The following is a 22,052-nucleotide window of genomic DNA, read 5'->3' on the forward strand; positions in this document are numbered from 1 at the left end:
GTTGGTTTGGGAGGCACAATTTATTGAATTGTGAAGGCAAAAATATAGTGGATGGAACCTTTTTATGAAATTGCAGGAAGTTACCGTGAGGTAAGCGGACTCCGGGCACAATGAAAGTACACCCCCCTATATTTAACATTTTTTTTCTCTCGCTATCTGTACCTGATAATCGGCGATGATCGACTGTAGTCAAAAAGATCGAGCAGAAATATTGCTTCCATTAAATCATGATCATTTTATTTTGGTGAGTTTCTACTTCCTGTGTTTGTCTTGAGTTATCGAAGGTCGCTTTTAGCCGTTAGCTTGCTAGCCACCGACTGTTTTGTACTAATCTCAGGTGAAAAAAACACGTAAGCTTTGCATTCTATTATGTGTTAAATGTAATTTTAGACATTTGTATCAGTTAATGTTTGAAACTGAAGGCTAACTGGTTAGGTGGAGCGCAAATGGGAATTTGTTTAAAAGTCGGACCAATTGAACTTCCCGTTCCACCTTAAAGTATTTGACACTTCTAAATTGATCTAAAAAGGGTTTTATTATCATAATATGCCCTATTGATAAGTTGTTTTGCCAGTTCTATTTTTTTCAGTTGTGTCTGTTGGTGTGCGCCTGGCTTAACACTACAAAACGTGTTGACTGACCAGTGTGGCTCACTTTTTATTTAAATTCAGATACAAATTGAACAAATAGCCATTATAGGCTAGTTGGACTGATCTACAATCCATTTAAGAATTTAAATTTTCTACAATTAAAAGCTTAATTGGAGTCTACATATGCAAACTTAATATCGTATGTAACTTGGTGTCCATTGTCCCATGCGTACAATACGCCCTCTTTGGGGTTATAGTCAATTTGGGTCGTGTAGGTGTAATTGTTGGTGAAGGGCATTCTGGGAATCATCTGAGTGTTGGTATGCGTGTCGAAGGCGTATTCCAAGTTGGCATCCTTTTTCTTGTAGCTGTCAACAGCATACAAGACCCCGCACACAATGAAGCAGTTCCCGTAGTGGTTTCTCCTCAGCCCGGTTCGCCACGTGGTCTCCCTCTGCATGCTCAGGTCCACTGGGTTCAGGCGGCTCAGGACAACCACTTCCTGTAAGAAGCCCTCATCATCCATCGCCGGGTAGATGATCCACAGACCGCTCTCGTCTAAAGCGAAGTCGATGTCCGAATGACTGCGCCACTCCCACGCCGCCGTTGATTCTTCCATCACGGCGTCGTGCAGCATAGTCCAGGCAGCCACGTAGCGCTGCTGCAGGTCAAATTTGATGACGTCTCGGGAGAAGGCGCGGTTGTAGAAGAAGGCGCCGTTGTACACCACATGACCGGTGCCGATCCAGTTGTAAGGAAGCTTGTAGGAGTTGGTAAAACGGCCTAGAGAGAAAGACAGAAGTCAATTTTAGGAGGTGTTGGAGTTTGTCTAGGTGTGAAGTATCTTAGCAAACTATGAGCCTGGAATTTTCCTAAAATGGCTGCTTCAAATCAAAATGGATGACTTCCTGTTCAATTTTGTACACGGGTCCTTGAGACTTTCAATTTTCACTAGGATACATGTGACATCTGTCTGGTGCATAATGAAGAATGACTAAAGATAAGCTAAGGAAAGGACATTTGTTGGTATAAAGGTCTAATGTGTAATAGTGAAGGAAATGGTAAACAGCCAAGAAAAAAAAATCTAAATAGCAAATTTGTTGGAGTAGGTGAAAAGGCCCAAAAAAAATGAGGACGTTCGGAAGAGATGTCAAAACAACCTACAAAATATACAAAAGGGATGTTTGTTGGGGTTGGTAAAATGCTCTGAGAAAGTTGCCAAACAAGTTATAGGAGTTGGTGAAGTAGGCTGGAAAAGATTTGAAATAGGAAAGGAATAGGATTTGGCAAAGCAGCCAAGGAAAACGGAAATTGTCAGAGTTGATAAATCCACTTAGAGAGGATAGAAAATAATTGGTATAGTTCTTTGGAAAGGTAAGAAGGAATAAGAGCAATCAAAAGTTCAGGATCAACAAAAATGCTTTACCTTTTTTGAAAACCTCCATGTTCTTGAACTCCAGGAGGTTGTTCCCATAATAGAAGTTGGTGACATAAATCCTGTCTTTGTCTGACTTGGGATCCTTCATCCAAGCCCCTTCGGTCCTGCCGTACTTGTTGTGAGTCACTGGTTCGGAGATGGTTGCCAGGGTGTCCTTACATTCCTCTGCAAAAGACCCCGGGTGTTATGAGTGAGGATTTAGAAGAGCATCAACATCTTCCAGACCCACCTCAAAGACTCTTGACAATAATTACTCTAACAGGCTTTTATTTGAACCAGCCTGACGCACGCGAGGTTGCCACATTGGCACAGAACAGTCCAAATAATACTCTTTTGTATTATTCTAAGACTGTTGGACTTTCCCACCAAATTGATAGTGTAGATTTCTACACTGTAGATTTTGAACAGTCTATTAGCCAGATTGTACAAAAACTACTGAACTAATTTTGTTGTAGCGTGAGGTGTAGGCTAAGGAAGAACTCCTTAACATTTGGTACAGATCATAGATTTACATTCTTCTGTAATTTCTCAGTACTTAATGACTCAACCCATCCATTTTCTACAGCAGATCATGTTCAGGGACACAGATGTAGTGTCCATGCAACACAAAATGCAGAATTATGAGGACTCAATTTACCCGGTTTTCTTGTTGTTGCTCCCTCCTGCCTTTGCATTATGTCATCAAACTCCCAGTCCGCATCCTTCTCTTCTTCCTCCCAGCTGATCTTGTACTTCCGTTTTACAGTAGGTGCCCGACTGGGGATGGCCGTGGTCGTAGTGGTTGTCGTTGTGGTGGTCTTGGGAGTGGTGGTAGTGGGCGGAGGAGAAGTTGTCGCAGGTGTGGTGGTGGTGGTGGTGGGGGTGGTGACAGGTGGGGAAGTTTGTGGTGGCGTTTCTGTAGAAGATACTGGAATGTAGGTCGGTTCAGTGTCTTGTGGTGTTGTAGCGGCAACTTGAGTGACTGTAGTTGTTGGACTGTTGGTGGTTTGGGTCCCAGTGTTGGTGGTCACATCGTTCACAGTGGAGCTTGGTGCCCCTGTGGCTTGCATTTGATCACTAATCTTCAGTTTTTGGGTTTTCATTGTGATCGTTTGTGTACTACTTATAGGGGTTGTCTTATCATCGGCTTGGGTTGCTATGGTCACCTCCTTTGTAGTTACATCTGGGGAAGGGTCCACTATCAAAGTCCCCTGGCTGATGTCCGAAGGAACGGATTGCGGTGCAGAGTTCATTGTGGTGGGGTTCATCGAGGTTGCATAGGGAGCAAACGTGACTTCACTCGTTGTGTTTGTGTCACTCTCGACCCATTTGGAAGCGGATGGTGTATCAATGTCTTGGATCTCATCACTCAGATCGTTTGTTAGGATTGTATCCTCGCTGGCCTTCTTGGAGTCATAAATGAGGCCAGTCGTTAAGGGGTGGAATGACCTCGGCTCTGCCTTCTCCCTGGGACGGGGACGAGCTTTGTGTTGAAGAAGATTCTCCTCGATGAGGAGGTCGATTGGACCATCGCCACTGAATCCGTGATACTCAAAATCTGCAGAAGATGGAGAAGTTTTACTCAAAGGCAGCTGAGGCTAATCGTAAACATTTTTGATCATCCGTCTATGTTCACATTTACCACCACTTCGAGGTATTGTTTTGTTCTTTTTCCCTCGACTCGATTTCAAATGGTACAATCAGAAGGATGGAATTCAACATCTTTGTCTATAAAAGTAGACTGACAGATTACACACAGCAATTTTGAGGAACTTCTGCTTTGCCCCAGAATAGAAAATTGATTTTATTGTACCATAAATTATCTCTCATTTAGTAAGACAGAGATCGCACATTTTTTCATTTGACTTCTTCATAAACATCGTTCATTACCACCAGCTGGTTCTTGTCAGAGTGCATGCTGCTCATTGCAAAAACAAAGTGGCTGGACAAATACTCCATTTCCTGTTGCTTGAAGACCTTAGTTGGTGGCACTTACCATTCTCTTCATGCTCCCCGTCATCAGTGGCCATTGGTTCTGGTTCTGGCTCAGACTTGTAAAAAGTCACTCCTCTGATAATCATCCCATTAAGAGCAGTCTTGGAACCATGAGGAACCTCCTTGTTGACCCCATTTTTCTGAGCCGCATGCGGCTTCACCTTGGGGACCTGAGCCGAACCGTCGGACAGAGTTCTGGCAACAAACTTCTCCACATGCTTCTCCTGTTTGTAGATAGAGGAAGAACTTCACAACCATCTAGCGAGTATGTTTGAACAAAGTTTGCCAAACAAAAACAGTTTTCATTCGTAAATATTTATTTGGAGCAATAGTTGGCGCTCTTTGTGTAACTCTGAGATAAACTTGTTGAAAATGATTCCAAATGAGATGACAATAGGGACAGAATTTGTTTTTGTTTATAGCAGTCAGAGCTTTCGCTAGTGTTGTCTAGCTTTTTGTAATTACTGGACATACACAGAGTTTCCAAACTTAACTTTCGAGTTTATGTATTGGACTCAGCAAAGGGCGCATCTTGTTGCCATGTTTTCATCATCACGTTAGATTTGTTCCACGTAGTTTCAGTTTTCATCAATAACCTTGCGTAATGCCCCTGAGAGAGCATACCAGTATGGTGATTCAATTTTGGGGAAGAAGCCCACCCAACACTTCTGGAGTGGATCGTCATTTCACTTGGATGCTGTCATGGGGTCAGCGGTGCTACAGTCACCCGACCTCCTTCTTATCAAGAACAATTTAATATATTATTCATCCATAGCTAAAGATTTAAAAAAAAATGTATATTATTAAAATCACCTGCAAATTAGGAATTTTGATAGGTCACGTGGAGGAAAGACTTGAATCTAACAACCTATAAACATTAATACTAAGGTTTCTTACTTTTTGGATTGGTGACCACTGCATCTGTTAACTTGGTTATGTGTCAGACATTACATTTACCGTTGCTTTTTGAGACGTTTCTGGTCCTCCGCGTTTCTCTCCCTCCTGATCATCTTGGTGGTGTGAAGGTGATTGCGGGGCCGTGGTCCGCCTTTTTGCATCATCTGTCGGCTTCGGTGGGTTTGTGTGGGACTCATCTTTGGTCTGTTTCAAGTCCATCACCTTTACACAATTATAAACACGTGTGATTATAATGGTTAACATTGAACAGAATTTCTAAATGAGAAAATGAATCTCGATGATCGTGAAATTAGAGGATTTGGACCATTTTAACAGGATTTGGACTATTTTAAACGAAACAAGGGCTCTAAATGATTTGTTGATTATCAAAATAGTTGTCAGTTAATTTGACGATCAATTAATTGGTGATACTCGATTAATTTTGGCTCATTGCCCAAGTTTATTTTGTACAACCCTGCTTTATATTAATGTAAACAATATGATCACGCACCTTCATGCTTTGTGGGAAAGTGACATCAGCTGCCATGTAATATGGTATACTGTACAGTATATTGTCTAGGCTATGTACAGTATAAATACTTCAAGTCTAAATGGAGGCTCATTTTTCTCCAGGTTTTCCCATGCAAAAAAAAAGTCTCCAGAGGCCACTTAGTGGGGAAAAGCACATCTATTTTCAGTGTGCCTAACAATGGTTGTGTCACATCTCATGTCAGTTCAGCCAGCTAGTGGACGATCAAGTCAATATTTACGCATCGCGAAAGAGTAACTCCACACATGGCTACTAACGTGTGCACGTTTTCCTCCTTTTGTTTTGTTTTTTTTCCGCCTCCGCTGTGAGGCGACGACGCCATAATTTGTCCCGGCCATGATTACAATTGGGATTTATTTTGAGTATATGGAGTCAGGAGACGCATACCGCCACATTCTTCTGGGACTTTTATGATTTCTGATGCAAGAGTGAAGAGTTATGATTATTATAGTAATATTTTGCCCCTTTCACAAATTCACGCTACCTCCACCATGTTTGAAAAATGATCTGGTTTGCTAGTTGGTGTTTTATGACCCAATAGTTACGCTAATGATTGTTATATTGACCATACGGTGATGTTTATGTAACACTATATGGACACAAGTATTGGGACACCTAGGACAATCTTTCATATCTTCAGTTTAGCGAAATATGGTTAAATTCCTTTTGCATGGATGAGTTTTCGGAACAGACTGATCCGGGACTGACTGGGGGTCAGCAACTGGTGAACAACTAAAAAGGCTGATGGTCCAATTTGACAGGGAAAATTGTTTGGAGAAATCATTTGTGTGTCAATCTGTGGCCATTTTAAACAGCGTCATACTAAAAACTCTTGACTTATCCTATGAACACTGTGGTCAGGGTATGATGTCCTGTGCATTGCATAAAGTTGTCCACATAGACATTCCAAAATCTTGTCGAAGGTCTTTGCAGAAGAGTGGAAGCTTTTTTTTTTCTTTTTTTTAAATTCCAAAGCCGAGAGGGACTGACTTTCTATACTGGTGTAATGACCAGGTGTCCCAATACTTTTGTCCTCACGTCTATTCAGGCCTAGCTGAAACTTCCTAGAACTAATTCATCATGACACAAATTGGATCCTTCGCCCTCATCTGGTACCTTTTCAATGTGTGTCACACGGTCCACCAGATTGCTGATGATGGTGTGCAGCTTGGGTAGATCCATCCCATAATAGGAACCCTCCAGAAGCTCTAGGACGGTGGCCAACTAAAATGATCAAGTGGACTGGGTCAAAAGACGTGCAGACTGACTGGAGACCAGAATGCCAATCAAGCTCCGTGATGATCCTTTCAATTTTTTTTTCGGGGGATGGAGGTACGACACTTCACCTTGACATCATCTTTCGCAGCCTCCCTAAGCTTTTTCAGCCTGAGCTCTCCTTCGCAGGGGTTGACTGCAGACGGAGGAGCGACGCAGGCGCACTTACACTCCGGACCGGACGTGATGGTCTCCACCGTGTACGAGTCGTGCGCGGTTGCGCCGCCCTCCTCTATCCGCCGGCAGGCGCTCCTGCTCAGGGGTCTGACAACACATTGACACCGACAGTCAGAGCCTTCCGAGAGGGCTTTCACTTTGTCATAATCACCCAGCAGCTACAAAGAGAAAAGGACGGTATGTATTTTTTCCACCACGCTCAAGTTTGTGCACAAAAAAAAAGTTGTCAGGTGTCCACGCAACATACAGTTAAATCCAGAAGGATTTAGGTTTGTTTTGCCTTTATACACCACAATAGTACCATCAGTATGTCATTGAAATGTAGACTGTCAACTTTAATCATACTGTCTTTTAAAGCCATTTAATGCACAACTTCACTTCAATACATCTACTTAAATCAACTAATTAACAAACATAAGATATAAAAATATATATTAGGATATATACAGTATGTATTTCTTTAAAATTATCTGTCATTGTTTTTTGGGGTAGGAATTTTATGTTTCAAATCAATACTTGGTATTATTATTAGGGCTGGATATCGGTTCTAATTTCCTCAATCGATTCGATTTCGATTCACAAGAGTTCAGTTTGATTCCATTTTTCTCGATTCAATTCGATTCTATTCAATCAGATATTGACTAATTATGGAACATCAATTCTTCTTAAATGGACATGATAAAAGTTCCACAAATATTAAACTTTAATAATATAGTAAATTTTGTGGAAGCAGTAATTGGTCAAATGATTTAGTTTGATAAAAGTAACACTTGTTATAGTCAGCAAGGGTGGGATGAAAATATTTTCATAATTCAATTTCAATAATTGTAAATATAAACTAAAAAGATTCTGAATTGTCTTAAAGTGCAATAGGTCAGGTCTTGCATAAATGTAAGAATATTTTAAATTCACTGCGATTGGCTGGCAACCAGTCCAGGGTGTCCCCCGCCTTCTGCCCAGAGCCAGCTGAGATAGGCGCCAGCACCCCCCGCGACCCTTGTGAGGAATAAGCCGTCAAGAAAATGGATGGATGGATGGCATTTTAAATTCATGTCAAGAGTAAATTTCAGGAAAACATTAAAATACAAAAAAAAAAAAAATCCTTTATAATTCTATTTTCTTAAGAATTTATCGGGGGGAAAAAAGACATATTAAAATTATTGATTAATGGTTTTATGAATAGTTTTTGGGCTCAAAAAGGAAAATCGATTCGATATTGATTGAGTATATTAATATTCCATATAAGCATTTAAGAATATTCCATTCTTCAGAAAGTCTCAAATTGGTTTCGTACTTATAGTTAGAACCAACAGTCGTCGTCCCATTAGTTTCGTAACATTACGTTTTTTTTTGTTTTTTGTTTTTTTTCTATCTAGCTATTTCTGTCAGGCATTCATATCAATAAACACAGTGAGCGCATTCCATTACCAGTCAGACATGCTCATCTATCATATTTGACACATGATGTGTTATGCTTTGGGTTACAAGATGTACATTTCTTTGATTGCCACACTTTGTTTCATTATGATACAATTTTCTTTTTGTGTCTTGATTTATTCTTGGATGTTACCAGCGGTTTACACCTTGTTGTAAAAGCGAACCGGCGCATCTGCATTCTCTGTGGTAATCTTATCTTGTGTTGATGATTTACCATCATCGACTTGAGTTGTCTTCATTTTGGTGAGACTAATGATGGCCTTGTTCACTTGCATTGAGATCACAGTTGGACTTGATTGAATTTTATCTGCTTAGCTACACTTCATTCACATATCAATCTCATATTGATTGTTCCATTTCAAATCCATTGCAGTGGTGTATAAAGGCAAACAACCCATCAGGACCTAACTGTATGATGCATTGTGAGTGCACACCTTACCTTGGAGAGGGTGTTTTGCCCGTCGTCTGTCACCTCCTGCAGCTTGTTGGCACTTTGCCCTGCCTCAGTGTCAGTTTGCAGCCTGGAGTCTGCAGCAGCCAGGCTGTTTGCTGGCACGGCGACTCCGTGCGCCAAAAGCGCACAGTGCACCAAGATCACAACACACAACTTCAACATGCTGCCAGTACTGTAGTCCCTTGGATGTCGATGAAAGAGAAAGGAAAAAAAAAAGTTGCTGATTGTTCAAGTTAGCAGCCGAGAAAAGTCCTTGGCCTCCTCATGGCCAGTCCAGACTTTGAAGATGAGGTTCTATGAGGCCATGATGTCAATGCACTGATGGAGAGTGGAGGCAGGGAGAGCGCGCGTGTGAAAGCTGTGCGAGTGCCGACAGGAGGCGGGCCCTGATGGAAGGAGTGAGGAGGAGTTCAACTCAAAATACATCATAACTGTACAAGTAAGTGTCATGCAATGAATTTGTCCCATGTTGTTTGATGTGAGCGACTGCTTCATTGGGTAGGGAAAACAAAATATGAGAAAAAGCTCTCATTAGGATGCAGCGCATACGTCACTTCAAGTTACTGTACAATTATTACCTCTCGAATTGTATTGGCTCTGATGCCAAAGTGTGGGTTACCTAATGTAGTGGCCGGTCAGCATCTGTACGATGACAACAGCAATCTGTTGCACCATGTGATCGTTTCAAGCAGTGGAACGCTAAGTATTGCCTGTCCAGCATTTGTTGCATCAATTTCACAAATGCATCCTAAATTTCTCACCTTCCTAAAATGTATTTATACGTTTTTATTTTTCTATCTCATGAAATTCTTCACACATTGATTTAACAACATAACAAATTTAAATATACATTTTACATGTATTTGATTAAATATGTTGTTGATCAGAATTAAATCAATTCTATACAGTATAATATAGTATGTACTAGGGGTGTTAAAAAAAATCGATTCGGCGATATATCGCGATACTACATCGCGCGATTCTCGAATCGATTCAATAATCGGCAGAATCGATTTTTTTTTATTTATTTTTTTTAGGATTCACACCTTGAGCATGGAAGAATGTTATATGAACGGCACATTAAGCCTTAATATTTTTATTTTAATGCTGTTCAAATGTGAAACAGATTGCAAACTGTTTGTGTACAGTGGCTCACGGTTATAAGCCTCAAGTTTTAGATAAATATATTCATACAAATCTTACAGTGTACATGTACAAATTTACTGATAGTATTTTCTAAATTTGAATGGAAAAAATCGCAACAATCGACTTATAAATTCGTATCGGGATTAATCGGTATCGAATCGTGACCATTCGTATCGGGATTAATCGGTATCGAATCGAATCGTGACCTGTGAATCGTGATACGAATCGAATCGTCAGGTACTAGGCAATTCACACCCCTAGTATGTACTGTTATTGAAATATTTGTTTAATTTTTGCATTAATTTACTGTAAATACTAAAAATCAAAATAAAATAACTATAAATAATAATCATGATATATTAGTAAAGAAACTTTTACATTATTTTAGCAAATTCCTCTTCCTACAGTCAGTTAATTAAAATGCTATTAATTTGATTCTAATTAAATGAGTTATATTTTAAATAATCAAAAAAATCTGAATGGAAAAACTTTACATATACATTTCACGTTTTATATTACATAATTGCTCAATTTTAATTAATTATAAACACTGAATAATAAAGAAAAGGTTGTATGAACTATTTTATTTGTTGCATTAATTTAGCAAATTATTCCTAAAACTAGTAAAATTGTTTTTAATTAATTTATGTATTAATTTATTACTAAAGGAAACTACTTGTTGCATTATTTTAGTATTTCAAAAATTGGATATTTTTTAAATAATTTAGCTCATGAAATAATTGATTTATTATAAATGCTAAAATAAAATGCTGATAAAATTAACTTTTTTTTCACATTAAATTAAAAAAAAAAATACTGTAATTTTATTACATAATTGTTAAACTACTTCAAAAATAATTAGCACTAATTATTAATTACATTATTTTTTATTTTAACTGCTGGTACAAAATACACATAGTAACTTTTTTTCCCCCCATTATATCTGAATGTATGACCTGGCCCAACTCTCTATTATAAAAACACGCAAATTTGCCCAACCCGGGTTTTTAACCGTGTCTCTGCCTAATGCTGCCCTCTATATGGCACTGGCATACACTACAATGAAACAAACATGCCTCAGAATTGTCATCTTTATTGAAGGCACATGTACACTATGAAGCAGTATAGTACTGTCTTCCAGGGTTATGACATGGGAAGTTTGGTTAAGGCACACCGTAGTGTGGTGCCACAGGAGGGTTGAAAATTGCATAAAAGAGACATAGTGTTGTGTATTGCAAAGTTTCATGCAGTCGCTGATCAGAGAAAAACATGATGAAAATATATATTTATATAAATAAACTAAAAGACTGGTAAAACATTTTTTTTCCTATTGCGATCCTGCACAGAGCTGCTACTTAATTCAATCAGAATATTAAAATGCCTACTTTGGACTAAACAAGGCTTCTATAATTATACCTTTATGCACAGGAAAGTAAATTACAATTTTTTTTTGTTTTTTTTGTTTTTGTTTATCTATTAAGGTTCTTGAAACTCCTTTTCATGCTGAACAGAATCAAGCCAACCACTACACGGGAATCAGTCATATTTTGCATTATTTGTGACCATAGAAGTAATTTTTCCGAGCAGTATAGTATGTCAAAAAGATATTGAATTGATTTCATGAAGACTTTTTTTTTTTTTAAATATGTTTGAAGATTAAAACCATTGGATTAAAAAAATATATAGTTTTTCCTTCATTCCCCCAATTGCGCTCACTCCGACTTAATCACTGTCCATAAAATGTCATCACTTTATCAGCAAACCTGTCAAAAAATTCCGCCACCAACCCCAAAGATAATCCGAATGTTCACGAGCAGCTTTCACGTTCTGTCCACGCTTCGGCGACAACAGGAAGGATGAGGTGCGAAATGCGGCTCCACAGTCCGCTATACTTGTCCAGGTCCATCCTGTCGAAGGCGAGGGGCCGGTTGTGCGAGAGGAACTTCCTCTGGAGGTGGTCATTTACCATCTCCTCCACGGCGCTCAAAGAAGTGCCGGCGGCTATCTCATCCTCATCTTCCAGCAGCACGGTGAAGATGAGGAACGTCTTCTTGTACGCCGCATTCTCGTGGTCGCAGTAGCGGTAAAAAATGAGGGTGGAGCCCGGGGGCAGCTGCTCGAAGCGGTGAACCACCGCCACAGGTTTGTCCCCTTTGAAGGCCCCCTGCAGCTCGTCGTCGATGTCCAGTTTCACCTGGTCGCTGTCCGCGCCGGCTTTGCTGGCGCCGTCTATGTGCAGCACGGAGGCGTTCAGGGCGGAGGAGAAGGCCGAGGCCAGGTCGCGGGCCAGGCATCGCAGCGTCCGGCGGCCCGCCGACCCCGCCGTCAGCATCAGACTGACGGGCTCGCTGGGCCGTTGCGTCAGGAGGTGCCTCTTCAGGTGGATCCGGCTTCGGCTCCACAGTTCGGGGCGCTGGAGAGGGAAGCGAGACTCGACGCCGTCCAACTGCCTGAGGAAAATGTCGATCGGAGGCGTGGCGTTCGGAGGCGAAGGCTCGGGCCGGAGGAAGTACTGCGTGACGATGGCGACGAGTACCAACACTATGCCGATGCCCATCAGGTATCTACTTTCTGTAAGAAGTAAGAGGTTTTTTTTTTTTAAAAACACTATTCATCATGTATGTGCATTTTTTTGTAATAAAATAGAAGACCTAACCGGTAGGAATTTTTTTTTACGCCAATTCTAATATTTGGAAGAACACACTTCTGGTAACTGATTAATTGGCAGATAACTGTAAAATCCCATAAATAACAGTCTGTACAAAAAAAAAAACAACAACAACAACAACAACAACAAAACTCATTTAGCCAACAGGACGTGACAAAATGACGGCCCCCTGCAACGTATAAAAACGGGCGGAATTTGAGGCTCGATTCATATTCCACAAACACAATATTAAAGGGATACTTTACTTATTTGGCCCATTATAGCAATAAAAAAATATTTTGTCTATAATTAGAGACTTTCATTATTTTTCACATACAATTAGTACCTTTAAAAACACATTTTGCAACTTGCTGTTGGACTGAAAATGACATCACAAGGGCTCAGGTAACCAATCACAGCTCACCTGTTTTCTAGGTTTGGTCATGTGGTATTCACAAGCTGAGGTGTGATTGGTTACCTGAGCCCTTGTAATGTCATTTTCAATCGACAGCAAGTTGCAAAATGTCTTTTTTAAAGGTACTTATTGTACATGAAAAATAATGAAAATATCAAATTTATTATAGGCAAAATATTAATGTTTGACTGCCAAAAATGGCTAAATAAGTAAAGTATCCCTTTCATCAGAACACCGTGTTTAGATTATTGGGAGCGCAAATAACAATCGACTCTAGTTTGCATATAACCCTGATCAAGATAGAACAAAAAATGGTTGAATGACTTTGACTTACCTCCAGGTATTCCAGTAACTCCTAAATGTGTTGTTTCCTGAGATGAGGGGCCGATTTTCTCAACTTTCATCCTCAGATCATCATCCAGAAGCTCCCCCGTTGAGGCTTTCCGCGGCACCCGTGTGACCTCTTCTTCCACGGGATTCCAACTCTTGGATTCTGATCAAAATGATTAAGTTGGTGAACATGTATATAGATAACAAATGAGAGAAATATCAAATGTGTAGTTCGCACCTTTTTGATCATCACAGTTTGTGTCGTCAAGGACCAGAAGGCCTTTGTGGAGACTTTCTATGGGGCCGTCTTCATGATTGGGATTTGCGTTGTTCTCTGTTGCTGGTGTGGTGTCTTCCGGTGCCTCCTCATCCCCTGGTTGGTCCTCCCCAGCTACAGCAGAGATTATTTTTTTTTTCAGGTCTTGCTTAGTAAGATTATTTAGTTTGAAAGGAAACTTCTGAGAGTGTCAACAAACAGCTTGTTGCCTCCTTTCTAAAGAACTGTTCCCTACAGACCACTTAGAAATTGAGGTAAACTGAAGGCATATTAAGCAAGTTACTTATCATGACAGGAACCACTGACCAGCTAACAATTCTTGTTTCCTTGTTGGTTCTTCGTCTCTCTGTGCCACTGTGCAATCATAGTCCAACTCGTCAGTATTTCCATTCAGATCAAGCGGAGTGTTGCCGCCGTTCTCCACAACTGGCTCGTCCAACTGGCCTTGCCTCGACTCATGAGTCAGAATGACGCTCCTATCCTCGGACTGATCCCTATCTGCAGCACAAACAATGCGGCCATATGACAATACCTGTTCCATTACCTCAAGACGGAACCAACTCATTGAAGAGGAAAAAGAAAAGCACAGGGCTCCCACTAATTAGGAAAACTACATTCAGCAAAATTGTTTGTTGTATTATGAATATGAATCATTTGTTTTTGTTTCTATGAGGGTGGTCACAACAGTGCTTCATGTGAAACCGGCCGCAAAAAAAAAAAAAAAAAAAGTTGGAGACTGCTGATTTACAGTATTATTTTTGTTACACATCAGAGATTCAAATGAAATTTTGGAAATATAGCTGCAAGTTGATAAGTGACAATAAAACCTCGAACATTTTACCTGAGCAATGTTGCAACAATGTCTCATTAGACTGATTGTCATCTTCCTTGATACCTGACAACATGACACATTAGGTGCACAGTTAAACACCAATATACCTGATATGTTTCAATTGAAAGTTTAACATCTGTAGACGCACGATGCATTGCATTTACCTGCTGCTGCTTCTTGATGGTGATTGACAGCTGGGTCTGGTGGGCCTTCCATGACTGGTTGAGAGCTTCACTCAAACGAGCCCAATGAGTGATCCTTTGTAGCGTAAAATTGGACAAACCTGTCATGTTATGACGACACCAACTGTACATTGATCCACATGGGGACAACTGCTCCTCAAAGTGTCCAGAGTCCAAGACGATTTGTCCAAACATACACCCTCAAGATTATATCGATCGATAATGTATTAAAGCTGCAAACCCATATGTAAAATATATACAAACAAGAACAAACTTAGTCCAACTGAATTGTTTCACCGACACAAGTACGATCAGAAATGGCGACAAAATGAAATTCCAGCCAATTAGCACATTAGCAAATCTATGCTAAGAGCAGAGGTGCAATGAGAAGCAAGCCGCCTTGCAGTGGAAACCCTCAACCGGGCACATGACTACATAAATAAAGTCAGATAAATTTAGAAACTCACCCCCAATCACATCACCATGAAATATGACGAACAACAACGTCGCCTTGTTTCGGTGTTTCGCGAGGGATCCGTCGCTGACGGATCTTTATTTTTTTGTTGCTAGGGGGACGATTACAACTGGTGGAAGGTTTTTCTTCCGTTGTCCTCGCGTAATTCCTTCCCCAATAATTCCTGGCTCACCCGAGCACAATGTTTGATCATATTGTATAATCCGTGTTTTATACATTTTCTCGGCCAAATTAAAACCGTAAATGGATACGGGCGTTTCTGAAGATACGGTTCCCCGAACTCTGAGGAGGTCGACGAGACGGCAGTCAATGGGAAGGAGTAAGTGTAACAGACTTGAGACAGTTCACTGACGTTAGCATGCTAGGCTAGCTCAGAATTACTATATTCTGGCTTCGAAGTGTTTTATTGAGCGGCTCTGCGTCCAATGCCATGATTTAATTGTTGTTGAAGACATTAAAATCCAATCATTCTCGCTAAATTAAAAGTATCCTTCCCTGTATAGCTGTAATTTATGAAGCTACCCCAAGGGCTCCAATAAAGAGGACTAAAAGGGGAATACAAAAGCAGGCGGCGTCGTCGGCGTCTTCTTCTGTCCCAAATATGAATGGATCCAGAAATGCGGAAAATGGCTCTGAAGATGAAGGTGAGCCGACTGTATTTTCTTGGCTTCAACGACAATTAAACTTGATGTCATACCATTCACGCTGAATGAAAAGTGCTTCAATTGTCCAAAACTTGTCTTCCAGCATCCCTTGGAAAGAAGAAGCGACTGGAGGAAGAAGAATCGTTGTTTGGCAGTGGTGATAAAAAGGAGATGGAGCTCCAGGAGTCAGCAGCACTAGAAGAAGAAGATGAAGACCAGGCAATGGATATTGAGGAAGATTTTGTGGGCAGTCCGCATCAGCCAAAAGTAGCACTTGGTAAGTGCTTCAAAGTGACATGGAGAGCTTTTGTGATTAGGCTTTTATGGTTGTTTTCAAGTATTTGTTTTGGTCGAAGAGACACAAATTTACACTTTAAATTGTTCACACGCTCCAATATTTTTTATTTGACTTAAACATTGTGTGACCTATTTTGTTTTGTCGAGCGGTTAATGTGCCACGGCACGTACGACCATTCAGCTATTTCTTTTCATATAAAATAGGCTCCTTAGGAGATGTGAATTTGTCACCGTTTGTTGTGCTTGGCGAACGCTGCTGTCTGAGTGAAAATACAGACAATCCTTTGATGAAACCCAACGACGGTATGACCCATTTCACTCTGTATTCAAATGTATAGATTTAAATGGTATGACAGTTGTTTTGTTGTTTCTTCAGTCAAGGCATCATCAACTAAAGAAACTGCCTCATACAAGAAACCCAGCGCACCAACAAGAGCTTCAGAGACTATACACAATGTGCAAAGCCGCAAAATCACCAGCTTGGCCGAGTACAAGAAGGAGATGGAGGCTAAAGCCAAACGTGTTGGTATGGTATTAAAGTTACTCGATCTTGAGAGTAAAATGAAGTTGCTTAATTTCAGCACTCAAAATCTCCTCTATGTGTAGATATCTCCAGAGTCAACCATCACAGCGACCCAAGTGTGCACGCACCCTCTGTGCCATCTTACACATTACGACACAGAGCCAATAACATTCCGACCGAGAAGGAACCGGTCCCCCACAAGAAAAAAGGTAATTGGACTCTCAAGAGAATCCACCTGGTTGTTTAAATTAGGAAACAATGCTGCTATTTTTTTTTTTTTCATCTCTCAGAAATGAATCAGACACAACGGGTTGCCAGGAAATGCGCGAGAGGCTCATCACGAGGTAAAGATCAAATTATTGCACTGCCATGAATTCATTGAGGGCTTACCTCTAAACATGCATGCACATGGTCCTGTGTTCTGTCAGGCTGTGGTCATTATTTCTGCTGGTCGCTTGTGATCCTGCTGCTGCTCAGCTCAGCTGTGCTGCTGCTCTTCAAGGACAAATTGATGTCCCAGTACGAAGGAGCACGGCGTCCGTCCAGGTCCATGAGGCTCGAGCCCTTCACGGAGCTCCTGTCACAACTGGAGGCTCGCTTCCGCAGTCAAAGACCCGAACTGTGGAAAAGGAGCAAGATCCACTTGGAGAAGCACCTGAAAAGCGTCGAGCCCACTGAGCCAGTCAGCCTGATCCTGACGTCCGGGCGCGGCGCCGAAAAGACGCTGTCCTGCCTGGCCGAGGGACTGGCGTCCGCCTACTCCTCGGCGCTGGCGGCTTCCGTGCTCCAAATCGACGGAGCCGCCAAAGCCGGCGTGGAGAGCGACGAGGTGAAGCTGGACGTCGACGGGCAGCTGCGGGCGGCGTTTGACGGAAACCAAACGGCGGCTGTCATCCACCGTTTGGAGGAGCTGCCGCCCGGCTCCACACTCCTTTTTTATCGCTACTGTGACCACGAACACGCCGCCTACAAGGAGGTCTTCCTGTTGTTTACCGTGCTGCTGCCTCGGGAAGAGGTCAGCGGTGAGCTCGGGGCTGTCGAGGAGGCGGTTCAGGATTATCTGAAGGACAGGCTGGTGGGCACAAGCAACCGCATGGCCTTCAACGAAATGGACACGGATAAATTCAGCGGACTGTGGAGCCGCATCTCCCACCTCGTTCTGCCCGTGGTGGCCGAGGAGGAAGTCGAGAAGAATGGATGCTGAGAAGGCACACGGAACCTCACTGGGTCAGTCCATGTAATGAATTTTACTTTCACCCCTCAGATTTTGTTCAAATTCTTTCATGCCATTGAAAAACTTAATTAAGAGGTTGACAACAAAACTGTTTGGTGTTGTGGTATTTTCCTTCATGTCCAACCACACCTCAAAATTAGAAGAAAGTCTTCAGGAGGTACATTTCTTGAGTTAACATGGAATGACCCGATTGTCAAATGTAAGCGCTTATTTGTTGAACTCTAACTGCAGTCCAGCTGTACTACGCTCTTACTTTTGATTTCACGACATTTCAACATCTTCATTTGACTCATCAGGAAGCATCCTTGTGTTCCTCTTTTGTTTTGGAGTGAAAATCCGCATTTATTCTTGTACATCCAACAGCTCACATAATTGATACATTTCTTGTTAAAGTCTCAATTCCTTTTTTCATTCCTCTTGTGTACAAACAGACGGATTTGCACTGAAAATGATGGACCTTTAATCAAGTAGCTGGCTTTTATTAAGAACATATTTTATATTCTTTGTTCATAATAATTTGTATCTTGTAATAGCTTGAGATTAGTTGTATATTTTTGTGTGAAATATAGGATATACTGTAAGAATACTTCTTCTTTGCACCTGTGGTCTGTGAAATGGTACATACACTGTACAGTTTTACATCTAACATGTGCCTTTAAGACTTGCGAGAAAGAGACTATGCAAAACATAAATTGAGGATGGTTGATGAATTGAGGATGTTGACCAAAAAAAGAATTTATTTTTTATGGTTTGTGCTTTTAAATTTCCCCCATTTTTGTTTGATTTCATTTTTATAACTCCTGAATATATTGAATAAAGATTATTTTGTAAAAAAAAAAAAAAAGTGCTGAAATATTTTGCACTCAAATGCAGTTTAGAGGTCAAATTCAGCTCACTCTAAAGGTTCTATGGCATTTTTTGTTCACCCTGAATGAATCCAAAAGCCCCCAAATCACTAACTTTAATAGTGTATTTACACACTATATATTAAAATAATAATTTTGAAAACTGTTATTTTCACTATGAAGCAAAGCACAAGTCTACCTGAAGTTGTTTTGACTTGTTCACCCTTGGTCATTCAAAAAGTACTTCAAAGCTACATCATATTTACTCTGATGACAGCAGTAATTTCATCCACCTCTTGGAGGAGGGAATTAAGGAATGCACTAAAGTGCAACTAAGAAAAAGAAGGAAGGTGTTAACTTGGGGTGCATGAATTAGTCTGAGGGGAAATGAATACTGTCCGAACATGCCCCCCATCTAATTGATCCCTGCTCTCCCAATCTATTACGATATAAGCAATAACTGAAGATACAGTAATTATTAAAATGTTGATGTCATGAGTTGGTTTATACGCGATGCACGTGTGAACTTTTTACAGCGTGATGAGTCAATGGCAGTGTGATGCACTGCTTAAAAAAAAAAAAAAAAAAAAAGAAGTGTCCAAATAAACGTTGTACCATCTGTACTGGCACCAAGAAGACCAGTTTGAGCAGTTCTTTATGTGAGTTTTTGTTTTGTTTTGTTTTGTTTTTGCTATTTTTACAGAAGTCCTTGGTTAATTTAATTAATTTCCTTTGTCTTCTATGCAGGATTATGTTAATTGCTTGTATGTGACACCCTACAACTGAGTTTCCTCCCCTTGTACACAATAAAGGTTCCACTTTTTTATGTCAGTAGCCTGTTATTAATTTGTAGGCAAATGTACAATTGCAAGAAAAATGATTCAGACAATAAAATATATTCCGATACAGTATATTTGGTCAGTAAGTACAGTCAAATCAAATAATTTGGCAGCAAGACACGGGAACAAAAACAAGTGTTAATATATCATCCACACTGTTTTTGTGAACAGCAATAAAAGCTTTTTTACCCCTGTTCGTCAACACTTTTAAGATTAGAACGTCCACACACAAAATTATAGACCATTGAGATTGTATTATATCAAGTAGTTTAAAAAATGTAAAGCTGAATGTCTTCATACCATTAGTTGTTTGGATGCATTTTTTTCCCCCACGTAACACAGGTTGAAATGTACAGTAGTTGTGAATCTACAATAACCGGTTCATTTTTATACAAATGTACAATCACAATTGACGTCCGTATGGGCTCAAGTAGTGTGCCGCTGGCAAGCGATTAATTTGAACAAATTTGAGGGAATGTACTGAATGGAATCAATTCATGAACTGATTCGTTCTTTTCTCAATTCAGTTGAGCTCAGCTGCGAGCATGTCCAAAACAAGATTTTTTTTGTGGCATTCCACTTTCGACCACTAGGTGGCAGCACATTGCTGATTTATACCTGTAAATTTTTATACCGTAAGTTCTTGTTTAATGTGTACTTTACTACTTTCAGTGGAACTGTACTGGTCTGTGAGTCGTGACTGATGACATTTTAAGAACGGACAAGGTTGAGAAATGTCTGAATCCTCTCCCATCCTGCATTTTATTCCCACAGAAACGGCTGTAAGGCTAATTTATAATGTATATCTTTGGGCACAATTACTGCGATGCATTGCCACGAAAAAATATTTGCCAACCTTCTAAAATTCTAAATTAAACAACGAGATCCAAGCTTGTTTACGCGCAAATTAGAAGCATCTGTGTCAGGGTTTTTACTTTCAGCCAGGACCTGGATTTGCCACATGGTACTAACCACCTTACACCATCTAATACATTGATCCCTGTGAAAGAAAGTTATACTTACTTCCCTGTTGTGTCTCAACAGGGTTCGGTCCTCTGAACACCTTACAGAACATTGTCTTCAGGTGACCCCTGAACCTGGCGCCGACCAGTGCGTAGAAGACCGGGTTGAGACAACAGTGGGAGAAGGCGATGAGTCGGCACACGTAGAACGCATAATCCAGTCCGATACTTACGTCGCAGTCTTCAAAAGGCCGAACCAACTTGTTGGATAAAAGTCTCAGAAAGATCACCACGTTGTACGGCACCCAGCCCAGGAAGAAGGCGGCCACGATGCATAAGACGAGTTTCACCGCTCGGCTCTTTGTGTGCGATCTGGTTCTCGTGATCCTGCCTAGAATTCTGCAGTAGCAGAAAGCCATGACCGTAGAGGCGACCAAGAAGAAGATGTTCTGTTGGGAAACGCCAACCGTTGCCCACAGGTTGTCTTTGTATTCACAGCCCAGGGAGTGTTTGTCCTTGTGGGGGATGGAGACGACGGTACTGAAGAGAAGCGAGGGGACGGCCGCTTCGACGCCGACGATCCACAACAGGACAGAGACCAGAACCCCCGATGTTACAGTTTTTGGTCTCAGGTCTGACAGCGGGCGGACCACGGTCAGATACCTGTAGACGGTCATGACGGTCAAGAAGAGGACGCTGCTGTAAAAGCCGATGAAGAAGACAAACGTGACGATTTTGCAGAGGGCCTCGTGGAACAGCCAGCCTGTGATGTGATACGTGGCCCAGAAGGGGAGACCGCTGGTGAAGACCAGGTCCGACACGGCCAGATTGAGAATGAGAATGTTGGTTAGGGACTTGAGGTTCTCATACAAAGCCAGGATGACGAGGACCAGGAGGTTTCCGACGAGGCTCAGCGTGATCACCACCGAGAAGAAAACGGGAACCACAATGGAGCCGAATTGGACCACTTCACCTTTTTCGCATACTTCATCTTCATAGTCGTAGTCGTAGGGAGTGTCTGAAACTGAATCATTCATCGTTGTGCCTAGAAACAATTAGTTATATTTTTGGGACGTGCATTCACAAGTTTAGGTTAAATTAAACTCATGGTAAAGGTTCTCAAACATTTTAGATTCACTCTTAAATTCACCCAAAAGCTCCATATAATTTCATCACTTCATGAGTAGTGTATCACACACACAATATTTTGAAATCATTCACACATTAAAAATGTTCTTATAAATATAAAGCAAAACAGTGAATCTACCTGATTTTTTGTGATGTGGATCGTTGTTGGCTCTTGGTCATTCTGAGTACTTAGAGGCTGCATCATTCAACGACAGCTTTATTTCCGCTTCTGCTTTAGTGGCTCAACCCATTATGTTTTTTCATATTACCAATCTAGATAGTCACATCTAGAAGGAGGGAATGAATGCACAAAAATGGGTTTATGGAAATGCATATAGAGCGTTAAGAATGCATGAGTGAAAAGTGAGTCTGAAGAAAGGAATGATTAGTGGAAGCAGGTTTGGAAGGTAAAGATGCAAGCAATAAATCAAAAAGAAGGAAGAAAACAGGCCAGAAAGGCAGGTTGACAGTGATTTTATTCCAA

The 22,052-nt window shown here is 40.9% G+C and overlaps 4 protein-coding genes and 2 long non-coding RNA genes across 9 annotated transcripts; 3 read left to right on the plus strand and 3 right to left on the minus strand.

The window, feature by feature from the left end:
• The first annotated feature begins 252 nt into the window (after positions 1-252).
• LOC144026788 (uncharacterized) lies at positions 253-9,662 on the plus strand. 2 transcript variants are annotated; one of them, XR_013285302.1, is made up of 4 exons: positions 253-350; positions 6,596-6,781; positions 6,854-7,078; positions 8,712-9,662. It is a non-coding gene; the product is annotated as an uncharacterized LOC144026788 (long non-coding RNA). The 2 variants fall into 2 exon arrangements; XR_013285301.1 differs by having other exon boundaries at positions 6,854-9,662.
• Positions 642-9,157, minus strand: olfml2ba (olfactomedin-like 2Ba). 2 transcript variants are annotated; one of them, XM_077533787.1, is made up of 8 exons: positions 8,778-9,157; positions 6,796-7,059; positions 6,566-6,673; positions 4,960-5,121; positions 4,004-4,226; positions 2,666-3,565; positions 2,017-2,193; positions 642-1,373 (listed from the first exon to the last, which is right to left on the minus strand). In XM_077533787.1, the coding sequence occupies exons 1-8, from the start codon at positions 8,952-8,954 to the stop codon at positions 757-759; spliced, it is 2,628 nt and encodes an 875-aa protein (XP_077389913.1). In that variant the 5' UTR covers positions 8,955-9,157; the 3' UTR covers positions 642-756. The 2 variants fall into 2 exon arrangements, with proteins under 2 accessions (XP_077389913.1, XP_077389914.1); XM_077533788.1 differs by having other exon boundaries at positions 6,796-6,988; positions 8,778-8,913.
• Positions 9,663-10,524: 862 nt separating the features above from the next.
• LOC144027064 (uncharacterized) lies at positions 10,525-14,435 on the plus strand. Its single transcript, XR_013285364.1, has 5 exons — positions 10,525-12,080; positions 12,178-12,498; positions 13,411-13,510; positions 13,600-13,861; positions 13,976-14,435. It is a non-coding gene; the product is annotated as an uncharacterized LOC144027064 (long non-coding RNA).
• LOC144027063 (torsin-1A-interacting protein 2-like) lies at positions 11,016-15,649 on the minus strand. The gene is made up of 7 exons (XM_077534342.1): positions 15,089-15,649; positions 14,604-14,697; positions 14,449-14,502; positions 13,914-14,105; positions 13,569-13,721; positions 13,335-13,493; positions 11,016-12,509 (listed from the first exon to the last, which is right to left on the minus strand). The coding sequence occupies exons 2-7, from the start codon at positions 14,653-14,655 to the stop codon at positions 11,746-11,748; spliced, it is 1,374 nt and encodes a 457-aa protein (XP_077390468.1). The 5' UTR covers positions 14,656-14,697; positions 15,089-15,649; the 3' UTR covers positions 11,016-11,745.
• On the plus strand, positions 15,139-19,470 carry LOC144027061 (torsin-1A-interacting protein 2-like). 2 transcript variants are annotated; one of them, XM_077534340.1, is made up of 8 exons: positions 15,141-15,415; positions 15,600-15,740; positions 15,844-16,017; positions 16,242-16,340; positions 16,414-16,563; positions 16,644-16,769; positions 16,851-16,904; positions 16,989-19,470. In XM_077534340.1, the coding sequence occupies exons 1-8, from the start codon at positions 15,340-15,342 to the stop codon at positions 17,762-17,764; spliced, it is 1,596 nt and encodes a 531-aa protein (XP_077390466.1). In that variant the 5' UTR covers positions 15,141-15,339; the 3' UTR covers positions 17,765-19,470. The 2 variants fall into 2 exon arrangements, with proteins under 2 accessions (XP_077390467.1, XP_077390466.1); XM_077534341.1 differs by lacking the exon at positions 15,600-15,740 and having other exon boundaries at positions 15,139-15,415.
• A 621-nt stretch (positions 19,471-20,091) lies between these two features.
• On the minus strand, positions 20,092-21,477 carry xcr1a.1 (chemokine (C motif) receptor 1a, duplicate 1). The gene has a single exon (XM_077534419.1). It carries the CDS (start codon positions 21,475-21,477, stop codon positions 20,464-20,466), a length of 1,014 nt encoding a protein of 337 aa, XP_077390545.1. The 3' UTR covers positions 20,092-20,463.
• Between the last annotated feature and the right edge of the window lie 575 nt (positions 21,478-22,052).

Source organism: Festucalex cinctus, chromosome 10, assembly GCF_051991245.1.
Source record: "Festucalex cinctus isolate MCC-2025b chromosome 10, RoL_Fcin_1.0, whole genome shotgun sequence".
NCBI lineage: Eukaryota > Metazoa > Chordata > Actinopteri > Syngnathiformes > Syngnathidae > Festucalex > Festucalex cinctus.